This window comes from Vipera berus (genome assembly GCF_964194415.1).
Source record: "Vipera berus genome assembly, chromosome: 2".
NCBI lineage: Eukaryota > Metazoa > Chordata > Lepidosauria > Squamata > Viperidae > Vipera > Vipera berus.
Window position 1 is genome coordinate 72,061,902 of NC_138203.1, and position 20,203 is coordinate 72,082,104.

Below are 20,203 nucleotides of genomic sequence, written 5' to 3' on the forward strand. Positions count from 1 at the left end.
AGAAGGTCTTGGGGGTGGAGCCTAGAGCTCCCGGGAGCGGGTCCGGGCTCTGGAATATACCTTGAAACAAACAGCAAAAAAGTTCAGCAAGTTCCCCATTTGACCCGCGTCTTTGCAAAGGGACGAGGTGCGCTGCTACTTTGCACGCCTTTGCTGCCACCTGCCAGCCGGCTCCTCCAGAGACCGCAGCCAAGCCCAAGCAACCCTTTTTGCAGGCCAAGGCGAGGTGCCTCCTCCGGGGAACCCTCGCCCGTCCTTTCAGGCTCAGATTAAAATCGAACCCTTCCTTGCAAAGTCGAGCAATTCTTCGCAATTATTGGCTCCGAAAGGCGCGATGCCCAACGAGACCTCCTTCAGTAAACCGTCGGCTTCCTCGGAGCATCACGCCCAGGAGACCAAAATGGGCCCTTTGGGGAAGTCTGCCGGGCTAGCGGCCACCGGAGCCGGCGGCAACGCGGGAGGTTTAAGCCAGGGCCCTGCTGGCACCGCCACCGCCGCGGGGAAAAAATCCCCGCGTCTCCCCAAGTGCGCGCGCTGTAGGAACCACGGCTACTCCTCACCCCTGAAGGGCCACAAGCGGTTCTGCATGTGGAGAGATTGCCAGTGTAAAAAATGCAGCTTGATCGCCGAGAGGCAACGGGTGATGGCCGCCCAGGTGAGCAGCCGGAGGGTTAAGCAAGGAAGAAATGGCGGGGACCCGGCTCCGGGGCAGAAAAAGCACAGGGTGGCCTTATTGCCGCTCGGTGGTGCTGGTTGGAAAATAAGGCTACTTGCCTCGTTGCCTAAAATTGTACCCCGGAGAAATGGGTAGTTTTGACCTGCTGTGTAAAAAACTCTCGGATGCTTTTTTTTTTTTGCAACAACCCTTAACTTCGTTGCCAGAGTTGAGAATAAATTGGGAGAAAAGTATATCCCGCACAGCTTAAAGATACTGTTCTGGTTTCCAGCAAAAGTAGGCATAGCCTTTTTATTGTCCAAATAATATCCACTATGTAATTCAACGTTATTGTCTGTTTTCACGTTTTTCCCCCCTTCCTTAGCATTCGTTTTAGATAGGGTGGGCTTTTCTAATTTTCTGGGATTGACTTGCAAGTAACAATGCTTTTTATGTAGTGTACGGTTTCTAAAAGGAAAAGCAGAAATGGGATGCGATTGAAAGAAATCGTGCAATGGATAATGCAAATAAACATTTGTAAGCGTGAGACTGATTTTTATAGTGAAAATAATGCTTAATAAGGTGATGGAAAGGTGGCAGGTTCTAGTCCTACATCCTTTCATCCTTCAGTGAAAGACTCCTACCATCGGTTTAGTTTTTAATCAATGAAGATTTAATGACGTCAAATTTTATTAACTGCACAAGCATTAACATGTTTATTCTTCGTTTTCAGTTACAACGTTTAAAATTCAGTGAGCAAAAAAATATTTTTGCAAAATAATGTATTCAGTATTTTGAGTTGCAAAATCATTGTATTAAAAATTCTTCCTGTTGGAAAACAGTAAATTAATATATATTTAATTTCTTTTTGTTTATTCAAAATGTTTTGCTTGAATCACGAGGAATTTGAAAAATTATACTGAAGTTTTCAAATATCAACATTTTAAAGGTTACAAATAATTGTAAACTAAAAAAATTGTTTATGCCATTTCTGAATACTTGGAAAGACTGCTGTCATAATCTTTCAACAGTTTTTTTTTCAATGTAGCCTCCCCCAGTTTAGTAATCTCCAGATGTTATGGGAATTGTATTCCAAAACATCTCAAGAATGCCAGTTTGGCAAGTCAAAAGTAGAATGCCATTACATGGCATGACCATCAATGCCCAATTCTTTGGCTTATCTGGGTGTTAATTTTTTTAAAAGAAATTGGCACAGAAACCACATGGATTTACACTTTCAAGACATTACAAAAGGGCAATTGTTAAATACTATTTTTGCACTTATCTAGAGTAATGTCCAATTGAATGTCATGGGATTTATAAGACCACAACTATCTAGGTCAAAATTTCCTGTACTACAGTCTCGGTAATTATTATGCTGGTTTGCGCTGCTTTGCTTTTTATCTTAAAAAAAAGTTGCTCCCATAGTTGATTGCTTTAAGTGGATATGAACAAACTTTGTCTTTTGGAAAGACTTTCTTCTGAAGAGAGTAGTCATCTCCTTTAAACCTAAGCTGTTTCTTTCAAATTCTCCAAAGGAAACAACCACATTTTTTACTATTAATCCAAGATTGGGAAGAGGATCCTATAAATGGGAATTGCTTGTAAAGAGAGGGAGTATAGAATGAAGGTAAAGATGTAATAAAAAAATCTCTATTTCTTAAGAGGTTTTGTTCATTTGTATGGACTTAGTAGGTAAAAAATAATTTTGATCTTAAGAATGTTGGCAAGTAACAAGTAAATAAAATATGTATTGCCATTAGGAAATGATTTTACCTGTGAGCTTGAATGAGCCCGCATTCAATAGCGATAATTTGCAGTTCTACAAAGAATTGTTTTAAAATTTTGATTTTGTTCATAGTTTTTACCTTATAAGAGGTTTTCTATACTTGTAAGAGGGTCACTGTCAGCTTTATAGTGGCAGATAAGAAGTGGCACCCAAAGAAGCAGACCGGTGACCAGAGAGGAGAGGTTATGCAGGGACACAAACCATGAACCCCCAAATACACTGCAGCTGATCACCTGACCTCCGCACCATGAAGAATGGGTGCCAGAAGTTGCAGATTTAATCTGCCTTCATACTATGATGGAACAATGGGTAAAACCCATTCTAATCCTGGGATGGAATGTAATGAGGAGGCTCCCCAGGTGGGACGGGGTGCAGTCCAGAGGAGTAAGAGGCAACTCAAGTCTGGATAATACATGTGAGAGAAAGAGGGTGTAGACAGCTCCTCTCCAGTAGTTTACATAGTATATTGTAGATGCAGTTAGTAGAGTCCTCAGTCTGACAAGAGTTTTGTCTATACAGGTATGAAAACAGTAAAGAACAGTGTGGAAGAATCGTGTCATTCTTGGGTGCTGGCTAACACAGGGGCAGGCAACCTTGGCTCTTTTATGACTCGTGGACTTCAACTCCCAGAATTCCTCAGCCAGCTTGGCTGGCTGAGGAATTCTGGAAGTTGAAGTCCACGAGTCATAAAAGAGCCAAGGTTGCCTACCCCTGGGCTAACAGATAAATGGAAATGATGGCATAAAGCTATTTAAATCATGGACTGAACCTGTCAGATGATCAGGGAAGAAACTTGGGTAGTAGAGGCACACTGATGCCTCTATAAATTACAAATGGGACAGGGCTTTAGAAAGTTCTTCAATAGTTCAGTTTACATAACTGAAAAGAAGTGATTGCTAAATACAGTCTGGTTCTGTTAGCAATCATTTGTAAAAAAAAAATCTGAGTTACGGTTTTGTAATATATGTCTGAATTATAATCTCATATTTTAGCTGTTATTGTTTGATTGGCATGTTCATTTAAGTACAAGTACTCCTCGATCACAATGGAGCCCAAAATTTTCATTTTTAAGCAAGACAGTTAAGTGTGCTGTGCATTTACATTCTTTTTTGTCACAGTTGTTAAGAAAATCTCCTCGGTTGTTAAGTGAATCTGGATTCTCTCATTGACTTTGCTTGTCAGACGTTGTCTGGGACTGTTACAAATGGTGAATATTATCCCAGCGAGACAGTCCAAATGTCGGAAATACCCGAATTTAGATCATGGTATTGCTCCAACCATCGTAGGTGTGAAAACTGGTGATAAGTCATTTTTCCCCCAGTCCGGTCGTAACTTCAAACAGTCACTAAATGAATGGTTATAAGGTGAGGACTACTAGGTAGATACTGCAATCTACCTAAAGAGGACAAGAAGTCCCTGTCCTTCTTTAGCAACCCTTTGAATTTCTGCTGGTCTACTTGGCTTGTTTTTCATGCTAGCTGCATGGAAGAAAGGTAGAATATCGGCACCTTACCGAGTTTCTAGTCATCTCTTGAAAAAGAATGAGGATAAGCCTAAACTTTGTCAATTTAAATACCATATGCTAGAAAGCATTACTAAACGGCTAAGTCAGGTAATAATAGTAGTAAAGCAACGTACCTTTTGTTATTCGGACCATTTATAAGTTTAGATTTAGTCTCATATTTAAATATGAGAGTTTAGTGTAAAAACTAAAGTCTTAGTGTCTAATCTGGCCTTCCCAAAGTGTTGCTCCCTAAATGTTACGGACAACAGTCTTCATCAGTGATTGTAACCACACGCCCTTTGGGGAATTTTAGTCTTACACGCATGAAGATACCTGATGGGGGAAGTTATGGTTCTGCATGTATATCAGTTCGCTTCTAGGCTAAATTGAAACTGATCTGCTTAATACTTGAATGGAAACTCAGCCGAAATTGGAAGACTATAGGCTAAATTTGTGGGGGGGGGACAACTAATAAGAATAACTAATAGTAATGAGTATCTAATATTGCATGTATTGACAGCAGCGAGAGTAGCGTTTGCCCAATACTGGAAAAATGAAACCTACCAACTGAGGAGATTTTAATCAAGAAAATTTTAGAGTGTGCAGATAAACAGAGGATTCAATTTATTTTAAAACATGGGATAAATTTTACCAATGGTTAGGAAAACAAACTAGCGAGAAATGAATGTGATATGTTATTTTGAATATAGATTAGTAAGGAGAACGATACGTATTGGCTAATTGATACCGTATATGAGTATTGTTTAGCATATATATTATAGCTATTTACTGTTATATTAATTACTCTTAACTGAACATATGTACCCGGACAATAGTCTGTTTGCTAAAGCTTGAAAATGTTATTAGGGGCAACCCCAATGTTGTTCCCAATCCCGTTCCTAACCTAATCCTGATCCTAACCCCATCCCAAATCCTGATCCTTCCCCTTGTCATATCCTCTTCCTAACCCTATAAAATTTAATAAAAACTTATATAAAAAAAGAATAACTAATAATAAATCTCTTCTGTATTGCTACAAGACTGTCTGGGCAAAGACCGATCAGAGTTAAGCTTGGCTCAAAGGAATCTTTACCTTTTGAAGAAAGGATTGAATTTTAGCCTGTGCAATCCAGGGCATACAGGTAGTCCTTGATTTATGACTACAGTAAGGACCAGAACTTTTGTCGCTAAGCAGTGTGGTTGTTAAGTGAGTCATGCCCAATTTTACAAACTTTTTCCCATGGTCATTAATCACTGTGGTCTTTAAGTGAATTACACAGTCATTAAGTGTATCTGGCTTCCCCATTAACTTTGCTTGTTGGAATCTCCTTGGGAAGGTTGCAAATGGCAATCACTTGACGCCAGGACCCTTCAACCATTGTAAATACATGCCTGTCAGAACTGCGTGATAACAGTGTGGAAGCAAACAGCTTGTAATCTACTAGCCCAGGGGTAGGCAACCTTGGCTCTTTTATGACTCGTGGACTTCAGCTCCCAGAATTCCTGAGCCAGCCAAGTCCACGAGTCATAAAAGAGCCAAGGTTGCCTACCCCTGTACTAGCCTGTTAGATGTGAAAACTGGAATTATAGTAAGGCGCTCAGTTCTGGGCTGCAAAAATCTGAATGACAACCAGATGGCAGCAAAGAGAAAAATAAATTTTCCCAGCCCAACACTAGCAGACCTAGTTGCCGTGAAATATTTCTGATTCAGAAATGTTTAATTTCAATACCATTACCTATAATTTTATTGGCTGCAATAAAGTTGTAGCTGCTTAGGTGTATGAGAGCGTGAGGATCAAATCTTTCTTGCAGACTCTGATGCTTTGAACTTCAACACCCATCATCCTCAGCCACAATGCTGTTGGGATTATAGAAATTAAAGCACATTTTATCTGGAGTGTCTTGGCTTGAAAAAATTGCTTTCTTAGATTTAAAAAAATTATCTCTTCAGCGGATCCAAACTTAATCTGTTAAAAAGATGCAAAAGTTCTACATTTCCATTGAATTAATATCAGTTGACTTGATTATTAATGTTTTCCTTCCTGGTGCATTAAATATTAAAATGTGTTTTGGTTTAATTATATTTGAATGCCTGTTTTTGCTTCCTTTAGCTCTGGTATTACATCTGCCTCTGTTTCTGCATTCTGCTTCTTTCTTATCAGTTAACCTACTTTTTCATTTTGTACCAGTCTGAAAAAGCCATTCCTTCTAGTTAATTCTCAAAATTTGGTGTGTTTGGAACATGTCAAGTTTGAAACGGGCCATCCCAGTCATTTTGAAAGTCATTTTTTGCTCCGAACAATTTTGTTTCGGCTAAGAACGCTTTCAAAATAATTGAACTAGTCTTTTTGTATTTAAGACAGGCATCTTTTGAGTTCAGAACAGTTCAGATTTGAAACATTTTTCACACTCTTGCTCAATATTATGTAACTGTTAAAGGCTCTGTGCTATGGAAAAATGCCATTTCTTAACGGTAACTCTGAATGAGAGACATACTGTATATATTTTACATATGTGCAATTAAGTGGCCCAGAATACATAGTCGTGTTTCACTTTGCTTATATTGAAACAAGCATAAGATAATTTATAAAATAGTGTACAGGAAAGATCTGCCTGGATTGGCTTCAGTGAGATTTCTGCAAAATGAGTCCTCTGAACTTTAAACGTGATTTTAATTCTTCTCCAGAACAGAATAGGGCTTTGAATAATCTCACATTTACTGCAGAAATTCTGTATCAAGTACTTTCTATTCTTTTTCTTTAATAAGGGTCACATTCTGAAATGCCCAAAAGACATGCATATGCGATAAAGATGAAAAATTATTTTGTTTATGAAAGGTTGTTGTTGTTAGCTGCGAAGTCGTGTCCGACTCATCGCGACCCTATGGACAACATTCCTCCAGGCCTTCCTGTCTTCTACCATCTTCTGGAGTCCATTTAAGCTCACGCCTACTGCTTCTGTGACTCCATCCAGCCACCTCATTCTCTGTCGTCCCCTTCTTCTATTGCCCTCGATCTTTCCCAGCATTAGGCTCTTCTCCAGTGAGTCCTTCCTTCTCATTAGGTGGCCAAAGTATTTGAGTTTTAGCTTCAGGATCTGGCCTTCTAAAGAGCAGTCAGGATTGATCTCCTCTTATGAAAGGTAGATGCTGTTAATCCTACTCACTCTACTAGACTAAATCCTTTGTTAAAAAATATGAATAGAAGAGAATCTCCATCTCTGGTTTTCAGTAAAAGGGGTTCATTTAATTATAATTGTAATTGATCCTTCAAATCCAAGGATCTGAATTTGTCTGTATTCCAGGGGGTTTCCAAACTCGCTAAAGCAAAGGGTTAAAAAATATCAGTTAACTAAGTTTTGATAGCTGCCAAATTAGAAATCTTATTGGTAGATGCTTACCTTTTAGTTCTTTAAAAAAAATATCTTTATCTTTTATCTTCTTCAATTTTTTAGGTTTAAAATTACATCTTAATTTGCATCTGCAAACCTTTCGTGTGTGTTAAGATGAAGAAAACTACCCAATTTTGCTGCTGCTGTTTTTCAGATAGTGCAAATACAGTGTAACTTTCCCTTTTCCAGGTTGCGTTGAGAAGACAGCAAGCCCAAGAGGAAGAGCTGGGGATTAGTCACCCCATCCCTTTGCCTAGTGCCACAGAAATGTATGTGAAGAAAGAAAACAACGCCAACAGTTCCTGCCTGTTGGAAAGCACCAGCCCACCACAGTCAACAACCACAGCAACTGTAGTATCTACCTCATCCACAGGTAATGCTCTGGGTAAAGGGATCTCCTTCGTAGTCTTTGATCTGGAAAGAATTGGATTGTCATGGGTTTCAGATCTAATTTTATTTCAGTAAACCAAGGATGGATGTATAAAGAACGTACAACAATCTTGTTTATGTTACATCTTTACAACATGCATTCTTTTAAAGCAGACACGTCAAACTCGCGACATCACGTCGCGAGACGTATCTGAACTTTTTGCCCATTGCCGGCAAAGGGGTGGGCATGGTTTCCTCATGACACGTCTGGCCAGCGGGCCGGCAGTTTGACACCCCTGTTTTAAAGGTATCATTTTGGCTAAGGTTGAAGAGCCTGCCTTAATCAAATTAAATCATTTGTCCATAAATTCAATGTTATTTCTTCAGACTCTGTTCAGTTTGACAGTAATTCAGAAGAAACACTTTAGACTACGGCTTTTGAACATTTCAGCCAGAAACATCTATTAATTAAAAATATATATTTGCAGGATTCCTGTTCAAAAGGGTCCATATTACATCACTGTTTTGTGAGCTGCACTGGTTGCTAGTTTGCTTCCAGGTGCAATTCAAGGTGTTTGTTATCACCTTTAAAGCCCTGCATGGCATGATTCTAATCGACTTGAGGAGCCCTCTCACCCCAGTAGGAGTGGCCTATTGGCAGAGGGGGCATATTGTGGATCCCATCAGCCAAGGAATTTCAGCCGGCGGGATCCTGGAGCAGAGCCTTCTCTGCTGTGGCTCCAGCTTTATGGAACGTCTTACCTCCTGAAGTGGGGTAAGATTCCCACACTCCTGACGTTTCAAAAGAGCCTTAAGACCTGGCTCTGCCAGATGGCTTGGGGACCCAATGGGAGAGCTTCTTACTGGAGCTGGTTGACTAATTAAAACTTAATCTCACCTTCCCACTCCTGTATGTCTGGCTCCCTCCTTTCTCATCTGGTGTTAATGACTTTATTTGTTAACGATTTTATCCATTGTGTTTCTATGATTGTCAAGTTTAATATTTTTTAACGCTTTTAATATTTTTTCTGTAAGTTGGCCAGAATTATTGAATATGAGAAGGATGGCAAATATATTTCTTTCATACATACATACACACACACATACAGACATACATAATATAACATAAAATGGCAAAGTGCTAGTGATAAAGGATTAGCTGCATTTGCATGAACTTTTTTTTTCATCCCTAGTCTCCTTCTGTCCTTCCTCCATCAAGTTCTCAATATATTTTTTTTAAAAAAGCCCTGTTTTAGATTTCATGAAGTGTGGTGTAGTTCTGGTATTCATTGTGACATTATCTTTCTTGAGGTGGTGGTGAAGTTGCATGAGCCTAAAGAAAGTTGTGGCTGCATAAGAGACACTTTGGCTCTACCTTCCATTTTCGCTGAAACCCAGAGCTTCAAACATGTGAATCGCAATGAAGGATGCTGCAAATCATAGTTCAGTGACCACTGAAAAACCCTCGGATCTCAGCTGGCTTTAAAATAAAGCAATTTTAACTGCAGCCTGTAATTTAGTTTAGTTACTTTGAAAAATTGCACTCCCTCTAGATCTATGGATTATGCAGAACTTCCAATTCCTTCATTCTGATTTATACAGCCAGTAAGTCTTGTTGAGAACGGGCTATACAGAATGCTATACAGTATATGATTTCTTATTTATAAGTTCCTCTTGAGTTTGAGCAGAATTGGATACCAGCAAAAGAAATAAATGCTCAGGCACAGCTTTAATAAGTCACAGAAGTCAAAGGCAGCCTCATAATTTGTGTTTCGTTCTTCTCCCTAGTCGAGACAGTTTTAGCAGCCGCCATTATTGTCCACAGGCCCATGACAACCAGATTTTTCATTTGACAACTGCAGAAAGCAGTGGGTTCACTCCTTGCTTGTGAAGGTTTTCTCTCCCTCCCACTTCCTTAGAGGTATAGCAGTTTTTCTTTTAAACTTCATCACACTCTACATGGTTTACCGAGAGAGGAATAGGGTGTGAAAGAGCTGCACAAATCATACAAGGTACCAGAAAAGTTTTTTTCCGCTGTATCCATTTTATTGGCAGGTCAGAAATATTATGGCACATTGAAAGGCCAGAGTCAATTTTTCAAGCCTCTGGTGACACACCGTGCTTCCTTGAGGGGGGAAAAAGTAAGACCGAACAGAAGTGGGGGGGGGGGGCAAGGAGAGGTCTTACTGTTATTTTCATTCCTCAGTCCTGTCATTTGTGTTTCGGTGTGTTTATTTTTAAAATTGGTTATGCAAGTGGAGATCAAGAATATAAAGGAATCCTGAAAATGGATGTTTTGAGGCTAAATATTCTGCACTTCTTGCCAAAAAGAATCTAATCTTAAAATTGTATCCTAAATACAGTACATCACCATCAATCATGATAAAGGAGGAGAAACTGGATGAGTTACATGAGAAAACCAAATTATGAAGGTGTTTTTGATAGCTAAGATGCAAGGTGTTTGTGTGAGGAAAGAGAAAGAGGGATTTGTATTTTTACTGTGGCTGTGTTTCTTATGTACTTTTCTCATTATGACAGAGAACATAATCCGTCCTTTTCTCCTGGGCTTGGGCCATTCAGAATCATATCTTAATTTAAGTGTGACACTGACTGCTTCTGGGTATGTTTGAAATGTGACTTGGTCACAGGACGTGGGCAGTCATAAAGCACATAACTGTGTGCTCCCTCTGCAAGAGATCATTTTTTATCTCTTGAAGAAAGAAAGAAAAAGGTGGCTTGTTAGAAGAACGCACAGACTGCTCTTGAGGGAAAATAAAACAAATTCTCATATATAATTTAAAAGGGGGAACAGGAAGGATTATATTCTCTGTCTTTTTAAGAGCAAGACAAACAAGAATAAGGACTGTTGACCCATCTTTCCCCTTGCTGCCTTCTCTTTTACCACTTGTACATTGATTGAGCAGATTATGGCCCCATAGTTTGCTAAGGAGGCATCTGGTTGTGAAGGGGTTGGTTCATATGATTCTTTTTTAGCTATAATGGTGGTTATTCCTTATTTTAGTTCAAAAACTAAATCTGTGCCTCCCAATCCAATTCTTTTGGAACCTCTCCACCATCATATTAAGAATTGGTGTATAGTTTCAGCTAAGATCAAAAAGCTTTCCTTAAAAAAGTCTTAATGCAATTTTTAAAAAAAATCTCCAAGACTCCATAGTATAAGTAAAATTCAAGCCTTCCTCATATTTAAGGCCTATTCTGCCTTTTGACTTCTCATCCATATATTGGTGAAATCTGGCCAGAAAAAAGTTATCTCCTCCTTTGTTCTGCTTTATAAAATTTCAACATAGCTATGTTTAATACCTGTTTTCAATCACTCCTGGTTAACCCTTACTTTTGTCCCAAACAAATTCTCATAGGATTTAAAAATGTGCTTCCATAATCTTTTCTTAAGAGATTGAACTATTTAGCAAGACCAGAATTTAATACTTAACTTTTATTAGATTGAGGACTCAGAAAAAAGTAGTTGTATTGCTAATTTTTCTTTTGGATACATTAATCACATTTGGTGGGAACACTCTGCTATTATATGAATACAGCTCTACATTAATAATTCTGCAGGTATGGGCAAAAGCTATTTTTACATGCAAACCCATTTTTTTTATTTGGGCCACTCCAAATATTTGGATGATTTGACTAAAAATTTCATATGAAAGATACTGGTATTAAAAAACAAAATATCATGTTTCTTCCCTTTTCATTTGTTTACATATAGCTTATGGTTTCAGTCATAAAAAATAAAAACTACTGGAATGAAGATGGTCAGTAGATAAATTGGTGGTACAAATTAGCATATATGTGCAAAACTTGTGTACAAATGTTTGATACTTATTTACAAAATAAATGATACTGGAAATATCACTAATGATCATTTATTTAAATGATTGCAATCTATAGTTTATGGTTAAATAAATTATAAGGATTACTTGAAACCATATAGTTCCACAAATGAAAATGTTAAAAAAAACCAGGATTGAAACAACATACTGTCTTGTCTCACTGATATAGACTTGGGGATTGCTAGAATTATTTTAATCTCCAATTAATCCATATATTCTCCTACAATATAACCATACATATCATACTAACAGAATTGAGTATTAAAAGGACATACTGTAATCGTCACGATGCTTCTACAATCCACCTCCATGGCAGGGCTAATTGGAACAGAAGGGAAAAAGCAAACCTCTTCTGAATTTATAAATACCCTATTAAGTATTCAAACTGGTGTATTTCAATCCATTGTACATGGAGGCTGCATGATTTGAAGTGTTCAGCTGGAATGCTGTGTAGGTACCCAGTTTTGCAAGGAGCATATATTCACTATTTGATCATTGCTAGCCATTTACCAATTGATCGTATCTGAGTTCAGATTCAGGTAGATGGCTTTCGTTTTGTTAAAGCTTTAAATAGCTTGAGAGAAGCTAAAGTTAATAACTATTAATTATTTACTACGTTGACTTTCCTCCGACAAATAAAAATCTAGCATACAGTATTTATTTTTCTGTCTCTTGGCCATATTGGTTACAGAAATGCAGCATGGATGCTGAATTTAGCCATGCCATTCCATTCTTGGTTAATAATTAATAATAATAATAATAATAATAATAATAATAATAATAATAATAATAATAATAATAATAATAATAATAATAATAATAATAATAATAATAATAATTTTATTTATATACCGCCCTTCTCCCGAAGGACTCAGGGCGGTGAACAGGGCAAACATAAAGATACAAAAGTTAAAAAGAATTAAACACAATGCCCAGCTAAAACAATAAATAGATATATTAAAAACAACAGTAAAATCCCCCCCCATCAGGCCAGGCCGGCTTGTTCGAATAAGTGGGTCTTCAGATCGCGTCGGAAGGAGCGAAGGTCGGGCGCCATCCGGAGCTCGACCGGCAACCGATTCCATAAATCCGGGGCGCCCACAGAGAAGGACCTCCCCCTGGGGGCCACCAGATGACATTCTCTGACCGGTGGCACCCTGAGGAGGCCCTCTCTGTGGGAACGCACAGGGCGGAGGGAAGTTGATGCCGGCAGCAGGTGATCCCTGAGGTACTCCAGACCCATGGTTAACTATCAGTGCCCTGAATAGCTCATTCCCAAGTCCTTAGAAGTGGTGATCAAGGTGAATGTTAAGCATTTATCAGCCTGTTCTGCCCTGTGTATTGGCAACTGGAGGTCCAGGAAATGAAATCAACAATACACCTAGTGGGGATGAAGAGGGCTGGCCTATTTTTAAAACTATTGAGAAGTTTTCCCAGAGCACAATCTAATGAGCTTTGAATACCATTGTCATGTAGGGTCTTTGCCCTTTTCCAGGATCAATCAAAGATTGTGTGAGCTCTTGCTGTCACCTCTATTTAGTAGTTGAATGGATTTTTTTTCCCCCACCAGTGCTGTACCGCATCTGGAGGAGTAGTGAAGGCAACTGTTTTGTTAAACTTTTGGAGAAGGGTGAGTCAGTTCCCATTTAGTGATAACCATTGTTATCTTGCCTCCCGACTCCTGGATGCTGTTTAGCCAGTCTTCCTGTAGAGCTTCAGATGCTGACCCAGTGATATCCAAACGCCACCATCTCTGGGACTTCAAATGCAAGAGAGGGCATATATTTTGGCCACGTGGCAGTTTCTCTCATAGCAGAAGTTGATTTTACAAATCACAGCACAGATGCACACAACATCAACTAAAAACATAGAGCAGATGTGGAGCTCGAATGGACAGACATTCTTTGCATTCTGCTGGGAAGTTGAACTTTGAATTATTTTTGTGAGATTGGTAGGGCTGAAAATGTTGATGACATCGAAGTGCCAAAATCAAGAAGTTAGTCTAACTTTGCTTTTCTTCTCTCTCGTTGGAACCTTGCTTCAGAGTGCGGCATCTCATTATGAACGGGGACGTGGGTAAACCTGAATAGATCAAGACTTGGATGACAAAAATGATGTATACCTTGTAGAAAGAGAGTGGGTGAATATAACAGTCTATAAATATTTGAGAGGTAATAATATGAAGGAAGGGGAGGTATTATTTACAATGCTTGCAGCAACATAACCAAGAGTGATGGCTTGAAACTAAAAAATAAAAGGGAAATAATTAAATTGGGAGACGCTTCCTTTCTTAACTAAAGGTTCAATTAGGCCGTTGGAACACAAGGCAATGCTTCAAGCATCATTGGCAGGCGGATTTAAGAAAATTGCTTAGGACTATTCTGGAGACAATTTTCAACCTCTGCAGAGGTAGGTTATTTATATTTGATAGTGAAGAGCCTAGCAACATGTTGCATTTGTGACATGGCTAGCAGTAATGTTGTGTATGCATTTAAAATATATATATCTATAATGTTTAGTATGCAGTGGAGTTATTTTCAAAACACCAATGTGGGGGGCTAAATTGGATTCAATTTTCCCTCCCTAATCACAATACTATGGAAATTTTCCCTCATTCCTCTCCCCTCCCCCATCTGCATGCAGCCATTAACATTAGGGAGAAAAGTTGTCACTAAGCAGTAAATGATGTAGTTTTCTCTTACAATTTACTCCCATGAGAGGGGAAGGATTTATTCCATGAAGGGGAAAGGATTTATCGATAACACGTTCCCAAGGACAGTGCCTCAGACATACAGAGACTCATCGGCATCTGTTCTTTAATTTTTTTTAAAGCACAGAAGCGTATTGCTGATCACATCAATAGTATGAGATATGGTGTATGGGCTCAGGTTCCCATTAAATAAAAGCAAAAGCGAAATGGTCCTATCAAGAGTTTGCAATTGCACTTGCAAATATGTCTTCTTTTAAAGTGCACGCTTAAAAATGTACGGCAGTCTTCCCCAATTTGGATGCCCTTCGGATATGTTGGGGGAGCAACGGTTTCTAGAATTCCCAGCTTATTTAAAGTACAAAGGATGACTGGAGATATATAATGACATATTTTTTTTAAAAAAGGCATATTTTCCAAAGAAGTAAATATTTGTGATTAGGTAGCTATTGCAGTCAGACTCACAATTTGCAAGCAGTTGCCCATAGAAGAGGGATGCAACCTGGGTTGAACCAAAAAGCTTTCTCTGGAGACAAGACTAGCTCAGAATGTAAAAAAGCTACAAAGGACTTCTTGCAGCCAGCAGTGATTGAAAGAAGCAAAAATAGACTAGTTAATTATGCAGAGAGGCAGAGCTAGAATAATTCGGCTGCGACAACCGAACAGTTACAGATGGTGGCAGGGGGTTATAGTTTTCTGTATCTTTTTGCTTCCAAACATGTCCAGTGACTTGGGCAACAGCCCAACATGGTGAACCTAGGCGTCATTTCTTTTTCTTTGTTTTTCTAACCAGTTGGACTCTGTCCAGTTGTCTGTCAGTGCAAAAATTGAACAGGGCCAGACCTGATTTGGTATGAGCAAGAGAAAGATTGAGTTCAAAAAATGAGCCAGATTAGGCTGCAGGGTGAAGGGGAAAACAATTCTTTATAGGCAAGGCAGTCTCAGGCAACAGCTTGGAATATTGGTGACTATTTTATTTTAAGTCTCTTCCAGTCATGTAATCCAGAATAGCACATCTATAGCACATCCCGTGCTTCCCATTGCACTCATATGCATAGAAGTACTGGTATGTGTCGCCACCACTGGTAAATTGTACAAACTATCTAGCATGCCGTCCAATGTACTTCACTCACTGGACTTCTGGGCAATAACTTTGTCATTTTTTTACAGCATGGAAAATGGGTTGATTTTGTTGTATTCAGCTTTGAATATGTTCCTTCCCAGTCTATTAGCTTTTCTTCAGTCTAACATGTAGGAATCAATAATTTGGCTCAGACAACATACTGAGTTTAGCATGATTTGTTTCATTTGTTACACTATAGATCTTGTTACATTATTAGAATTAATCCTATATTAAACCAATAGAAGAGAATATCTATAATTCAGGATGGATCTGTGGAATTTTTGGTGCTTTCTGAACTGGTTGTTTCCTTGTTTGCTAGTTAGGTAATGAAACGTATTAAACTAATTTTATGTATTAAAAACCGTTTGTAACCAATATCGACTGGATTTACACAGCACATTAAACCAAATCCAGATAATCCATCTGGTAAGCAGGAAAGTTAATTTAGTATGATCTATATTGAATAACTTGTGTAAAGAAACAGTATAAAATAAGGGAGGTATCTGCTACTAGAAATTCACCACATGCTACTTCAATAGAAACTGTATCCTAGAATCCGCAATTATAAGATAGCAAACAGACTTGATTGCTGATTTTATTTTGACCATTTGTAATGTAATTTCTAAATACACATTTTAACTTTTTATTTGTGACTTTGTGTGTCTACTTATTCAAAGATGCACTTGGATAACTTAATACTGTAGTTCAATCTTTGTTAGTCTGTTTAGAATGACATCCCATTGAATTCAGAGGCATTTACTACAAGGTAATGAGGAAGAGGGATGCAATGTAGTTGCTTTATTTTATTTGCAGCACATCTGAGCCATACAGTTGAATGAGTGCTTCTCTTTGCCAAAATCTTCCTTGTATTTATCATTTTGTAGATTCTAGAATGAAGCTTCTATTGAAGTAGCATGTGAAGAATATCTATCAGCAGATACTCCCTAGTTTTATTTTTAGAGTGAGCTTATAATAATTTTATCCCAGTCTTACTTTTCCAAGGTCTACCCTTTTAGATATTCATAAAGGGCTCTTACTCCCCACTTAACCTAGTCTTTGATATCCTGTTACAGTCTGATGGCATCTATACTAATATTAGATTTTACTGTTTATGGAATTGTAAGTCGGGTTATTTATGCTTGGATATTCAGCTTTTTTCTCTCAAAATTACCTATTCCAATACAATATTTTTCAATGATGTAGTGCTACCTTCCATCATTTACCTCGTATCCAGTCAGCTCTATCCCTTAGCTCTAACTAGTGTGGGCGTCACATTGAGTCATAAACTTACTGATTTAATTTGGGTTTATTGACCTTTCAACCTGGCTGTGTGGCTTGTGAAGTGTGGTTTATTGCTTTGCATGATGTGTGAACCCCACCACTCTTAATTCAGCAAATCATGATTATAATGTGTTTCAATATGTGTGAACTACAGTATAGGCAATTCTTCAGTAGGCAACATTTTTTTAACATGAAAAAATTGATAAAAATATGTGAGGGGTGAATAGGACATTCATTTTCCTTCTGGGGAAAAATGCAGGTGGTTCAGATTGTAATTGTGAATGGACAGTTGTAAAAAAAAAAAAATCTTTTTCATTGTCATCAAAATCTGAGAAGGGCTTCCCTTAGGAAGCTGTTCTGTACCAGCCTACTACCGGCCCTGCAGATAAGGCAGGGACAACCCCTTTTACAAGAAGGCAAGAGGCTGGAACTAAGCCTGCCAAATTTATGAACAAAAAAGCAAATAGAGCAAAACAAGACACGAACCATGAAACAGGAACTATTCAAACGGTTGCCTTCAGCAAACCAGCCCTCCCACGCATTCCCCTTTAAAACAGTTCAGGGCGTGGCTTCTCTCTGCCTCCTTCCGAGGTGCCCCATTGCCTTCCTCTGTTTACTCCTGATTGACTGCCTCCTGCGTCGGGCGTCCTTGAACAGGGCCAGCTGTGGGTCATCTTCATCCACGCTGTCAGGCTCACACAGCTGGGTCTCCGTCGTGACCAGATGGGAGGGGCCTGGCTGAGGGCTCTCATCAGCAAGCTCTCCAACCCCCTCAGCAACCTCTCCAACACCCACCTCCTCCTCCTCTGAATCGTCCGACCCAACTGTCGAACCCACAGGCTGACCCTGAATCACAACAGAAGCCTGTATTGGAATGCTGTATCCAGTTTTGGTTGCCACGATATAAAAAAGATGTTGAAACTCTAAAAAGAGTGCAGAGAAGAGCAACAAAGATGATTAGCGACTGGAGGCTAAAACATACTAAGAACGGTTGCAGGAATTTGGTATGTCTAGTTTAGTGAAAAGAAGGACAAGAGGTATCATGATAGCAATGTTCAAATAGCTAAGGGACTGCCACAAAAAAGGAGGGGGGTGTCAACCCATTCTCCAAAACACCTGAAGACAGGATAAGAAACAATGGACAGGAACTAATCAAGGTGAGAACTAACCGAAAAATAAGGAGAAATTTCTTGACAGAACAATTAATCAGTGGAATGGTTTGCCTTCAGAAGTTGTGGTGCTCCATCATTTTTTAAGAAGAGATTGGACAACCATTTGTCTGAAATGGTCAAGGGTCTCCTGCTTGAGCAGGAGGTTGGACTAGAAGACTTCCAAGACCCCTTCCAATTCTATTTATCTGTTAATCCTCCTCAATCTGGTTCACGTAGATGTGTTGGACTTCAATTCTCCAAATTTCTAATTACTGATATGTGCAAGAGACTAGGCTGCAGAAAGCTTTTCAGTTGCACATGCTTGGAATTCTTTCTTACTCTTGGAACATAACCCATGGGATGGGAATTACTCCTTTCTGAAAATGACAATCCTATTGACCATCGGTTGCAAGAAACTGTAACCTCTGTTTCCAAATTAGCACAGAAGTTCAGATCAGAATGTGCTCAGCATCTTGTGTCAAGTTTGTTGTCTTACGTAGAACAACGTTTTTCAGGGAGATTATAAATGTTGATCTCCTATGGAAAGCTGCCCTTGACTTGTCCCCAAGATAAAGTGAGAGTGGTACCAGCATAATGTCAGAGAACACTTCCTCCTCTTCAATTCATGGGTTTTATGACTTGGATGTAAATTATTCAATTATTCCAACTACAGTACTCCAAACTTCCAACAGTAGATACCATTAATTAGAGATTAGATGTTCATAAATAACTATGACTTGAATTGTAGGAAGAAGAGCCTAGATAAACTCTGTGACAGCCTAATGCAGAGATATAATTCCCTAATGCTGTGTAATTTTTAACACAGAGAAGTCTAACATTGTTAGTAGGGAGAGCCATGCTTCATGTATAGATACTAGTGACTGAAAGGGGTATTGCTGATGTTTTCATGGAGTCACTAGACTCTGGCATCCATAAAGTTTGGTTCACATTTCTTTGTATTTTGCAGGATTTTTAGTGTCAAATTGGAAGCCTTAATCTCAGTTTTAAGGCATTTATTTGTTGTCCTAAGTTGTGAAAAGAGTAAAAATCATTCCAGTTTCATCTAAGAATGAAAACTCAACATGGCCCTTAGTTCCCACATCACCAAAATGGGGTGGGCTAATGCCTCCTTAAGTAACACCAGCTGCCTGCAATTAGTGCAGGTTCGCGTCCCACCAGGCTCAAGGTTGACTCGGCCTTCCATCCTTCCGAGGTAGGTAAAATGAGGACCCAGATTGTTGGGGGCAATTAAGCTGACTTTGTAATAATGCCGCTTGGGGTGTGTGTGTGAAAACCCTAATAAGCAGGCATATACATAGAATGAAGGCTACTGCTAAGCTTGTAAGCCGCCCTGAGTCTTCGGAGAAGGGCGGGATATAAATGGAATTAAAACAAAATTAAAGAAATAGCCTCACACATTCCATATGGAAGTTATATTCCATATAGAGCTATATTGCCCAACTCTAATTTAAGGGTTTGAAACCATGAAAGTGTTCTTAATGTAACACTCAAGGATTCCTCTAGGTGCCCTTTTATCCAGTGAAGCTAAGATTAGTGAAACGTTTAGGGTAGGGGCCACTGTCTTGTTTCTTAGGACAAATCTAATTTTGGATTGGCTTTGATCATTTACTGAGTATCATTTAATAAGTGAAATATGCCTATGAAATGCCAGTTAGTTGTAATCTTCTTTACATTTTTAAAAACGTAACATCTTGGTCCCTTGAAGATGGTTATCAGACTGTGAGCCCACTGTCAACAAGTTGTGCATTAAATGATAATTTTAAATGACTTTCAACAACTGCCTGCTGGAATTTTTAATGCAATGAATAATTTGGAATGCCTGGTTGTATAACAAATGGAAGAACCTATCCACAAGAATATAAATCAGTGCATTTGATCAATATAGTACACTGCTGCGCACAATGTAATAGGGTGGATCAATTTTTAGTATTAATGTCCGCTGTTGGCAACTGTGCCAACTTTTCAATGGGGTGGAAAAATACTATGATTCTTTCACTGTATTTAAAACAGAGCCAAGTGCTTTTTCTGGCCAAAAAAATAATAATCATCATCCTTGAGAATCACATGACACTAGGCATTGACGTCTTTCCTGATAAAGTCGGTGCCTGCCCCCAGAACTGTCTTCCCTTGTGCAGATAGGCCTTATAGGAATGCTTGATAATATTTACAACAATTGTACTGTTCCGATTTGAAGCCTTTTGTACACATTACAGAGTTCAGTGGATAGTCTTTAGCAGTCTCAGAATGCCTCAAAATCCATTTTGTTTGAGGGATCAAGAGAGCTGGAGTTAGAAATGGCAAGTAAGGAGCATACAGCTAAATATAGACATCAACAGGATGAGGCCCAGGCACTGTG

At 38.9% G+C, this 20,203-nt stretch overlaps 1 protein-coding gene across 1 annotated transcript in view; it reads left to right on the plus strand.

Annotated features, from left to right (window-relative positions):
* Window positions 1-334: 334 nt before the first annotated feature.
* DMRT1 (doublesex and mab-3 related transcription factor 1) overlaps window positions 335-20,203 on the plus strand; it is a gene marked incomplete at both ends in the record, with an annotated part of 81,082 nt that continues 61,213 nt past the window's right edge. The window contains 2 exons of the mRNA XM_081317847.1: window positions 335-655; window positions 7,528-7,711. Coding sequence (XP_081173973.1) covers window positions 335-655; window positions 7,528-7,711 — 505 coding nt within the window. The remainder of the gene's footprint in view (window positions 656-7,527; window positions 7,712-20,203) is intronic.